The following is an 11,710-nucleotide window of genomic DNA, read 5'->3' on the forward strand; positions in this document are numbered from 1 at the left end:
CAAAACCAAAATTTTAATTTTCAATAAATCAAACAGACGTTTGAATAATGATACATTTTTTCTTGGAGGTATCGAACTTGATACAGTTAAATCTTATAACTATCTGGGACTAGTCATTAGTGCCAATGGTAAATTTAAGGATGGCCTAAAAAACCTTAAACGTAAGGCTCAAAAAGCTCTGTTTTCAATGAAAGCAAAGCTTGGCTCAATACAAAACATAAGTATAAAAGTTTCAATTTCCCTTTTTGACAAACTCATCAGACCTATCCTCATTTATGGTTGTGATGTTTGGGGTGATGAGTTCTCCACTAAATCACCTATTGAAGACGTTCAATTAAGTTATTGTCGGTATCTACTGGGGGTGTCACAACACACACCAATTATGGCCATGTATAGCGAGTTAGGCAGATACCCCCTAGACGTATTTATAAAAAAACAAATAATTAAATATTACAGTCGGGCCATGAATTCTAATAATGCGTTACTCAAGGAAGCTTTTGTGGTTAACCAAAGCATTAAAAGTAAATGGTATCTAGAAGTGACATCATTATTAAACAATATCCAACTATATCATTCAGTTAACAACGGTGATAAACTAACCTCGGCACAAATGAAACAAATTGATTTAGGCATCAAGGATTTATTTCTAACAAGATGGAAAGGTGAGGTCTATAATGATAACCGCACCAAAGCAAATGAGAAAAACAAACTAAGAACATATCGGCTAATCAAATCAGATTTAAAACTTGAGCCATATTTAGTCAAGCTAAAAAACTTTGAACTGCGTAGTGTGCTTACCAAATTTCGTCTTAGTGACCATAGTCTCAAAATTGAAATGGGTCGTCATAAAAAAATCCCACTAAACAACAGGGTTTGTGACATGTGTAACAAAGGTCTAATTGAGGATGAAATGCATTTTCTGCTGGAATGCAACAAATATAATGAGTTGCGTGCCAAACTGTTCAATAAAGCTAAGGATATGATCCCAGCATTTGAAAATAAACCTGCAGAGAAAAAATTCATGGAATTGTTACAGAATGAAAACATTATTATACCAGTAGCACAGTTCATAAGTAAAAGCTTTGAAGTCAGGAAGCAGGGTCTTACTTGACATCTTAATGCCTGCTGTCAATTTTGTAATTTTATATTAGATTGTATTTTAGAGATTTTGTTTTATTTAGTAATTTAGTGATTGTATTTGTTATTTGTTTTTTAGTATATTGTGTTTTTGTTTTGTTTTTTATATATATATATTTCTCCTTGTACTTTGTGACCATTTTCTTTCCCTCTGGGGATTGTGTAAGAGTCAATAAGTAAATACAGTAGACATCTTTGAAACTTATAGGCACACAGATTAAACCTGTGTTGTTGATTTTGGAAAACCCTACTGAGGCTGCCTTGCTTCCCTTCAGAAAATCTACATTTTAACCAACTTACATGACATTCTATGTTATGTTGACTTTATCACATGAAAGTTTATAGTGCATTTCATCAATTAATAAATAAATGTGAAAATCGTAATTTCCAACACAAATAATAGTCTTGCTACCTTAATTGATAAATATTGGTCATGGCGTCAGACTACATTCACCATTAAATACAAATTAATAATCGGACAGTAGTATTGCATAGCAGTTGGTTGTCGGGTGGGTGTAAAAAGATTTTACAAATGCACCTCATTTGACGCACAGATTTACACTCAAACCAAACCATTTTTCTGGGGTTTTTTTTCCTTTTCGGTTATTTCTGTCCATGATTGGATAGAAAAAAAAAACGAACTACAAATACTCCAAGATTTTTTTGACTTCATTAAAAAAATAAAATCGTTTTTGTAGGATGGAAACTTTTTGAGGTCAAAAACCCCCCACCCCCAAACTAAAGGAAATAAGTTTTTTATCCGACATCGATCTTTTGACGTCGTCCCTAATACCTCTCTTTAAGTGTATTACATCAACAATAAATTACCGCCTACAGTATCGCATGCAGTTCTTGCGTAAAATTGACTTGTCATCCAGTAAGGTTGTCTGGAGAATTCGTTCTTATAATAAATATTCTATTCTCTCCATGCAAATGTTACCATAATTGGTGCTGCTGTTTCAGTGTTGTAATTTCACGATATCTTTGTATGTGACAATTATATTTTGTGCGGATTTAAATTTGTGGTATTGAATACCACGACTTTTATATGAATTTCATACACAAGTGTAAAAATCCATTTAGATCTAAATAAATAAATAAATAATTAGGCACGTGCTGTAGGAAACATACTTAAATGGTCTGGTCATAACTACAATTAAACTCCTAATATTCTGGTATCTGATATAAAAATATGACATCCTTTGCAAAAACTTGTTTTCAAAATACAATTACTTTTATGGATGCCTATGCGACCTCGCACATTGACTTGTAGTGTGAAACTTACAGAGGCGGTTGTCATGACTACACACCGTGTGTGCATGCCTTAGACATGTTCAATTCAAACATTAATGTTTACAGAGTAACTAGGTTTTTGTAGAGTTACTAAAGAGTCAGTTGCACATTTTGCTGGCATCCAAAGTGTTTCTAGCTGAAGGCTTGTTTTAAGGTAGAAGCCTACTCATAAATTAAAATACCCAAAATTTATTCATTTTGCAATAAACTACTCCAAGGCAATATAAGGATTTTGACCAAAAAAAAGCCTTTTTTTTGTTGAGAAATTGATGGTTGTATTTTAGTGGAAAGTCTCCATTTTGACACTATTATAACACTTTTACCACAGGTTCCTATGGCAGAGATATTATGCAATATCTCAAAATCTACCTGGTGACACGGGTTGAAAAAATTATATGTTAATGATGGAATACTTTTTGTTTTGTTTTGAATTATTTAAAAAATCTGGGTTTTAAAAAGTGCAATTTTTCTTTAACATTGTGTTTGATGGATTTATTTTATTTTCAGGAAATATTAGGACACATTTCTCAAGAAGCTCAACTGTAACACACAAAATAATGCTATTTCATTGTACCATGGACATTAACTTCATAATTGTACATAATAAACTAATGAACGTTTATCAAAAATTATGACTAGGCTTCCACCTTAAGATACCACATTGTGAACCATGGCCATCATTTATCTGCTATATATTTTAATGGTTACACAGTGTACATGATGTAGGTAAAAAAAAACAACTCGTGCATGCATGCTCAGTCCTGAGTCCTGTAAGCTAAAATAATGTTAGTTTTTTACCAGTTTTGAAAATGAGTCTTTATTAGATAATGTAATTTGTGTTGATGGAGTATGTGAATACTTGAATAAAATAATGTATACCTTGACTTCATTGAAGTTCACATGTGGCATCATAAATGTTTCAGAAATTAGAATCCTTGGAATTTGAGCTTGAATGATGGTCAGGTTTCCTGTTCAAAACTTGTAATGTTATATGATCATATTCAATTTGACTGGTAGTCATTTTGGTAATAAATTGTTGAACACTAATACTCAAGTTTCTGCAAACATATTCTATCAAATATGGTCGATTGCCATTTTGTGGTGTACATCAGGTTCTTTTGAATGCACTGACTGCCTCTAAGATACATCTGTGCTAACAAAAAGGCTAAGCTCGATTACAGTACTCTATGTAATGACTTGATACAACAAAAACAAATCACTAACATTTTGTTTTTCTGAATAGTACTTTAATTACCTTTTAAACATTTTTAACAGTACAGTGACATGCACCCCAAGTTGTTTTAATTTTATTTGTGATCTATATTTTTTTTTTTTTGCCATGTCTTGTGCACATAGACAATGTAGGAAAAAAATTTGATTGGGACTGTCATTTTTCATGGGCATCAGGTTGCCATGTCCCTATCTGTTTCTGTTGATCAAAAAATGACGTGTCAAGCCTTTGACTTCTCAATGTCAAAGGCACTAAAATTTGTTTAAACTAAAACTATTTGTTTTGAAGGTGCACAGTATTTTATTGACAAAGAAATGTGTATCTGTGTACCTAGGTCTTATCAAGTTTGACAGACATTTATAAACTACACTGTCAAATACAAAATAGCAATTCAGAAAAAAACATGCGTCTCTTGTCAAGTTTGAGTTTCTATTAACAATTATGAGCTGAAAACATGTATGGCCTGGTGGTGGAATGGGGTGCACACATGATCCAACACTGATACAAAATAATTTTCTTCCTGTAAAAAGTAAACTGTATACAGTAATTTTGATTGGATTAACACTGCTGGCTCTGGTCATTCCAGAAATCATCACCAATAGAAAAATCACCGTGGTGTTATGAGGGCAAATAAAAGGGATGCATGCAACTCATTTGTGGTAGTTGTATTTTGACCACATTTACAGAAATCAATAAAATGTGAATTGATACAGATGTCAAAACATTTTAAGATTTTACATTCGAACAAAATTAAATTCAGCCTCAAATTTAATAATTTAACAATGTTAAGTAATGAATGCAAAACTTTGGAGGGAATGTGGAACTACAGAATTTGCTGCATTCTGTATGGCAGCAATAGTGAAACAAGCCAGTGATGCATTATACAGTTTACATTTACACTACTTCATTCAAATAATATTATTATTGCCCTTTGTATTTACTCAAACGCTAAAAAGGCCACCATATTTATGTACAAAATGATTAGGTTAATTTAATTATGACCTTTGTTACATTACTGAAACCAAAATAGAACACGTCATTCTCAATGACATAGTCCCAGAGTGTTTTTACTGATAAGATTCATAAGCAAAAAATGTACCATACATAAACCAAAGTTAAATAATGTAAGACTGGATATTTCTGAAAGAAAATGATATTGAAGGCATCAACTGTACAAAATAAGAATCAAGAGATCATAGGAGCATTTCATCTGCAGAGGTGGATAATACCTTAACACATACAATGTTATGGAATGCTGATTATGGTATCAATGATTTAATACAATGTTAATGAAGCCTTTACTAAATGACATAGTGTTTTTACACATCAATACAACAGTTGCATACCTAGAATTCATTTTAATAAAAATATTAAATAATGAGAGCCTATAAGAAAATACAACAGCTTGGTTCTTAAGTATAAGTTAGTGAGATTTTATTAAGGTACAGTACATACGGTGTAAAACGGAGCTTCCACTGCTTTATTGTACAATAGATATTAACGAAGGACACTTAGTTTTTCTTTCAACCAATCTTCAGTGAGTTCATCTACATGACGGACTTCATATACCTATAGAGCAAAGATGAATTTAATTAACCAAACATAGCGAAACTATCACAATCTTGTCCATATGGTTTTCAATACACATTATATTATGTATGTCCACATTAAGCAAATAACACAGAATAAACAGCAAAGTAAACACGTACTGCATAACGTGACTAGAACTGGCGCTCACGTACGGCACCTAATCGCCTTCCTTCATATCACTACACATCTTCCCTTGGGGCCCCCGGGCATCCCCAAACAAGGATGCTTGGTAATCAAGCTTATTACACGGACAGAGCATGAAACCGTCCACGCGATCTGTCCCACACAGTGAAGCCACATTAAAATTGGTCAGTAATGCAAAGTGGTTTGGTCAGTAATGCAACTAGCCTAACAATGCAGTGCCAATAGCTAATTTCATTGCCTAATATAATGTAATACAGTGTTCTCAAGGAAGGTGTGTCCACAATAAAGTGACCTAGAGACTGATTTCTGCACTCACCTTGGTTTGTCCAGTCTCATTTACAAGGTTTATTTTACTCCCTGCATACATCATATGAAGCTCTGGTTTGCCTCCTAGAAACACAACCAAACAAAATATAGAAACAGTACTCAATGCATGGTATCCAGGTATCATATATGCAATCAGACTGGTTGTTTTCAAAAAGTACAAAATAGTTTTTTTTTACCAAGACATAAATATTCATAGGAATAGCAATAACAAATCTACTTATGTATACCAGTATGTATACTTATTCTCCCTGCATACTAATTGTCAAAGCATTTTCTGGAAGCAGTTGGAAATCACATTTTTACTAAAACTTACATTTAAGGTACAGATGCAGATTTGTGGGCACTTGGGAGTGAAATTTCTTTTTTTTGCTTTTTATTATCCAAACAGTCTTGGCTATAGACTGTTAAAATTTTGTAGAATTGTGAATAGTGGAACATACTCAAAAAACGATTTTAAAATATAGATAACAGGTGCAAACATTCTCTCTTTTGAATGTTTAGCAAGATTTAGCAAGGCTGTACATAAATAATAAAAAAGAAACATGGTGAAAAAAAGAAATGACGAGATCTCCATATTATGCACTATATTTAACTTTTAACAAAACGATAAATTTGGAACTGTTACAGCCATTTTAATTATGTGGATTAGCAAACTTCTTACTGAGTGAATTGTTATGCAAATTAGCAATTATCTCAGCTTCTTTTTAGTGCACATATCAGAACTTTAAAAAAATAGCTCCTAGACGCTTTGACCTTTTGTTTTGAAATTTTCACAAATGATTGACAATGTGTTTATCTTCAAAATGCCGTCATGGCAATGTTTTTGGTTGAACAGTGTTACAACAATCGTACAGACAAGTAGCCTGGATGTTAATATATGCATAAACTTGAAGTAGTGAAATTTGGGCTGCTGCCCTGCAAAATTGACAACTGGTAGACAGTTTAGGAGCTAATTTTTTTTTAAATCACTTTTGACCAAAAAAGCACATTTTTGTGCATATTTCAAACTACAGTGACCATAAACAATTTTTAAATTCATACAATAAGCTTTCCGAAAATATCTAGTTTTGTGAACAAGGGAGGTCATCTTGGTTTCCTAATTAACTAATTAAAATAGCTGTCATGTAAACTGCATCTCTACCTTAACATACATGTAAATATACAATAAAACACATTGAATATGCTGAAAATTACTCAATTTAGCAACAATTAATGTGGTAGATGGCAACAGACAAATCATGAAATGTGATTAGTTCCAACCTGAGCTAATATAAAGCAGTAAAATTAAAAACAACCATTACCATTTCTCAAATTTGAGAAGGAGAGGATTTTGTTTTTTAAAAATAAAATCTGCACATAGAACATAGAACCAAAAAAAAACTTTTAGAATAAATGAAGTAACTTATGAAGAACAACACAAATGAGAAACATTGTGAAAAAAAAAATCTACCGGTACTTCAAAAGAGAATAAGAAAAATGTTTAGTAGTGTCTCCCCTTGAGCTTCTAATGGTTAACCTCTTATGTCATTATGCCCTCTCCTCCTGATTGTGATTACTTACCTTGTGGACTAATATGAATGAAGACGAGTGGATACGATACTCTACCATCATCATGTGTATAACAGTAACTATACAATAGAAATCTTGGCTGTGATGACGGCAATTCGTCTTGTAAATCTTCTAAAGAACAGTCCTAAACAAGAAAATCAAACTGTAAGTCCACAGCACTGAACTATTTTCATTTCATCATGATGTCACAATACCAGCACTAGATTGGTTAATCAGCATTATAATAGCCATTTTGTGTTCATAAAAAATTATATTTAAAGTTAAACTTACCTCAAATTCTTCTTCAAATTTTATTAATAGACTTTCTCTGTCAATTTTCACTGCAATCAAGTACATAGAATATCAATAATAAGTTTTGATTAATATGTATCTCATGAGAGCATGATGGATTGCCTTACTGATGAGACAGTGAAGAACAAAGAACTACTCTTGGTACACTGAGAATTGCACACACTATAACAGTCATGTTGCAGACTTTCATGTTCAGAAAGATAAATCACAATGCAACATAACAAATAAAATATACTATAATATTATTTTTTCGAAACTATTTCACTCTGATAGTGTCTTTGAGGATGTTCTCATACAATATATAGTGTGTGTGATAGGGGGGGTTATATGGTCAGGCAAATGCCCTCCTATCAAACCACTCTCTATAGTGCTATGACGACAGGGTTTCGGTCATCACAATTATATCCACAGATATATTCAACATAATCAAGTTCAAGATGTTTTTTTTCAAACGAGGATGATCAACAAGCCCTCTAGTAGGAAGTAGGACTGTAGTTACCAGGGGTGGGGTGATTATTGACCCTATGATCCTACACAGTCCTCAACGGTATATGTTAATATTTACTATTTACGATCTCAACATTAACTAAGGAATGCGAAGACCGCCTGTGGTTCAAATTTCACAGTTTGTAATGGGTAGCAAAACAGTGAGCTATATTGCAATACTGATGTTTGGGTTGCGTTTTCGTTCACACTAATATCGCATAATAGTCACAAGAGCATAATTTGTATTTCGGCACGGTCTTAGGCAGTACATCTTCGTTTAGCGTGAAATGGCTTATACTCACTGATGATAGCCGCATTGTTCTTAGCTCTACGAAGACGAAACTTCTTGAGTTTGGCTTTCAGCTCTCCGTCCACATCACACACAGTCACGGCTTGAGACTACAAATACATGGAAATCAGACACGAATACATGGAAATCAGACACGAATATAGTGTGTTAATGTTAGTCAACAAAATCTAAATATTTGACTGAAATCCAGAATAAATAACTCCACCTACCATGATGATGATAATAATCGTAGGTTACTTCCGAGCTGGGCTGACCTTCAACCGGAAGTAGAAATAAAATATCAATGCGGAAGTTCCAATCCGTCCCTTTTAATACCCAATTTCACATGAAAAAAATCATCTACGTTAAAATCATATTTGTTTATTAAGTTGTTAGTTTATTAATTTAGTCGAAGTGTACGTCAGTCACACGGGAAAATGTTTCGCTACTGAAACTCCAAACATAAACTACAGAGGGCGCTAAATGCTAAGTTTTATTCATGGAACACCAAAACCCCACCCCAACCACTTCCTAAAACATATGTAAATAAATATGTAATAAATATTTTGGAGACATATTGTTCTGAATGGAACCTAGAAATAAATTTATCTAAAACAAAAATCTTAATTTTTAGGATCAAATCATTAAAAACATCTGAATACTTCTATTACAAAAATACAATTATTTGCTGTGTGACAAGTTATACTTATCTTGGGATAATAATCTCATCATCTGGAAATTTTATAGAAGCAAAGAAAACATTAGCAGAGAAAGCAGGCAAAGCTATGTTTATACTGAACAAAACATTGGAAGGGAACACTGACATCAAACTTTTTCTGAAATTATTTCATTCAAACATTAAACCCATTTTACTCTATGGTCCAGATGTCTGGGGATCAGACATTTTGGATTTTGGAAAATGGGAGAAATGTCCAATTGAGAAAACTCACTTAAAATTTTGTAAGAGAACACTTTGTTTAAACAGATATACAAGTAACGCAGCATGTAAGAGTGAAATAGGCGAACTACCACTATTAATAGAAATTAAAAAAATGCTAATAAAATACTGGTTAAGACTAAAATATATGCCAGAGGATAACCTTGCAAAACAAGCATACTATGAACAACGAAAATCACAGCAACATACATGGTTATCATCAGTAAATAAAATATTAAAAGATAATTATTACACATCATTAATAAATTTTACAACAGGTATTCCAAAAAGAAACATTCATAAGATTATAAATAACATTGAAGCAAATATAAAACAAAAATATGTAAACCAGTGGAAGTCACAAATCTCAAATGATAATAGTAAACTTAGAACATTTGCAAAAATCAAATTTAAATACTCTTTTGAGCCGTATTTGACACTACAAAACATTAACCATAGAAATGCATTACTAAAATTGAGAACAAGCACACACAAACTTGAAATTGAAAAGGGCAGGTACACACACCCTAAAACACCAGTAAATGAAAGAAAATGCAAACAGTGCAACATGAATGTGATTGAGGATGAATTTCACTTTCTCATGATCTGTTCAAAATATGGAAACTTGCGCCAACAACTTATGTCTGAATTTAATTTTCTATCACATGATGCACACAATACATTCATTCGATTGCTCAGTGCAGATGATTGTGAAATTATAAAAAAGGTTTCACAGTTTATTTACAAAGCCTTTCAAGAAAGAATAGATAGTTGATAGCTTTGAATTTTATTATTATTAGTCTTAGTTTTATTATTATTAAACTTATTAGTATTAGTAAAAAATTTAACACATTACATTTTACTTTTATACTTAACATTATAATATTTTCTCTTTCTTTATTATTTCATTATTATTATACTTTTATTGCTACTGTACTGATAGAAATACTGTATTTCTAAAGATGCAATAATATTATTATTATTATTATTATTATTATTATTATTATTATTATTATTATTATTATTATTATTATTATTATTATTATTATTATTATTATTATTATTATGTACGTATGTTGTATACGTATAGCATATGTTACCATATATCGAATGTATCAATGGTCATTGTGTTGTCCTGTCATTTTAAAGTCAATTCATGCTAAGAGATCACATTTATAGAAGTATTGAATACAGTATAAAACGATTTATCGTTTGATATATATGAGTATTGTGCATCATCATAATTGATCCAGTTTAAGGATGTACTAGTAGTTGAAATTTACGGGAAGTAAAATTCACACTAACTAATTTCATAGAAAATTTGTTTTAAACCATATCAAACTCACAATTCACACTAATCAACAATCTATGTTCCGCTTTATCAAGACAACTAAAATAACAACTTGAAGGCATTTTATGAATAGAGTAGACGTTGTGTCTGGTCGTTTAGTTCACACATACTAATCACTCATACACTTATTCAAATGCAATACAATGCAATTTGGAATCAAGCAAATGATTCCGCGTTAGTTTTGGCATATGTTGTATTTATATGCAAGAATACAGATAGACTGCCCACCATATTGGCATATGTTGTATGTAAGAATACACATATTACGTGGAACAGAAAAATTGTTCAATACGGTAATTATGTATCACTATTTATTAGTATCGTTAACAAAACAGAACACAAATTCGCGTACAATCAATTATGACAAATCAATATTATAATTTTTCTAATATTTAATATGCATAATAAATATTCAATTAATCTAGATATAAAAATACATACACAATAAGTAAATAAAGTTCTAATCCATCTCTGGTATACTGCACTGTGAATAATTAATTAGCTCAACATTATTTGTACACATTTATGCGGTAAGTGATACGTTGCATGTGAAAAGCTTCCGTATTTAGAGGAATAATGTCCCCCACCAGTGTAAAATAAAGATATTGCACCACCACCAGTGCAATATAAATTTATTACTCCGCCTTGAGTCACCAATATACAAAGTCGTGACTTTGTTTTAGAGACCACCACTCTCATTATATAATTTTAGAAAATATCTAATTTACACTGTGTTGACAATGCGGATTTCTTGCACGCTTCACTTAGATTTCATGTTTCTGGACGAGCACTCAACGTTGAAACAGGCAGGCATAGACATCTGACCAGGGCAGAAAGTTGTTTGTCCATAACTGTTAAAATAATGTAGCCAGTCGAGGTTGAGTATACTTTAAAATTATCTGAACGTGATTCGTCCAGGTTCGGTTGACAGGTGCGGGTCCAGAATATTATTTTCCCGGTTCGTTTCTACGTAAAATGAAAAATAAATGAGAAAAAAAGGAACAAAATAAGATTCAGGGTGTTCGCGCGAACAAAATGCATTCGTCCCTCGGACTGGTTCACGTG

At 32.1% G+C, this 11,710-nt stretch overlaps 1 protein-coding gene across 1 annotated transcript; it reads right to left on the reverse strand.

Annotated features, from left to right (window-relative positions):
* Positions 1-4,920: 4,920 nt before the first annotated feature.
* On the reverse strand, positions 4,921-8,652 carry LOC100378228 (glia maturation factor gamma-like). The gene is made up of 6 exons (XM_002736580.4): positions 8,588-8,652; positions 8,371-8,467; positions 7,562-7,611; positions 7,283-7,415; positions 5,712-5,785; positions 4,921-5,230 (listed from the first exon to the last, which is right to left on the reverse strand). Exons 1-6 carry the CDS (start codon positions 8,588-8,590, stop codon positions 5,159-5,161), a joined length of 429 nt encoding a protein of 142 aa, XP_002736626.1. The 5' UTR covers positions 8,591-8,652; the 3' UTR covers positions 4,921-5,158.
* Between the last annotated feature and the right edge of the window lie 3,058 nt (positions 8,653-11,710).

This window comes from Saccoglossus kowalevskii, chromosome 2 (genome assembly GCF_978046115.1).
Source record: "Saccoglossus kowalevskii chromosome 2, keSacKowa6.1, whole genome shotgun sequence".
Taxonomy (NCBI): domain Eukaryota; kingdom Metazoa; phylum Hemichordata; class Enteropneusta; family Harrimaniidae; genus Saccoglossus; species Saccoglossus kowalevskii.

What these genes read in the sequence shown, in the direction of transcription:
- LOC100378228 (XM_002736580.4), bottom strand. An exon ending in CATTCATATTAGTCCACAAG is followed by an intron (nt 5,786 to 7,282) that starts GTAAGTAATCAC and finishes TTGTGTTTCTAG; the next exon opens with GAGGCAAACCAGAGCTTCAT. An exon ending in ATGAGACTGGACAAACCAAG is followed by an intron (nt 5,231 to 5,711) that starts GTGAGTGCAGAA and finishes TTTGCTCTATAG; the next exon opens with GTATATGAAGTCCGTCATGT.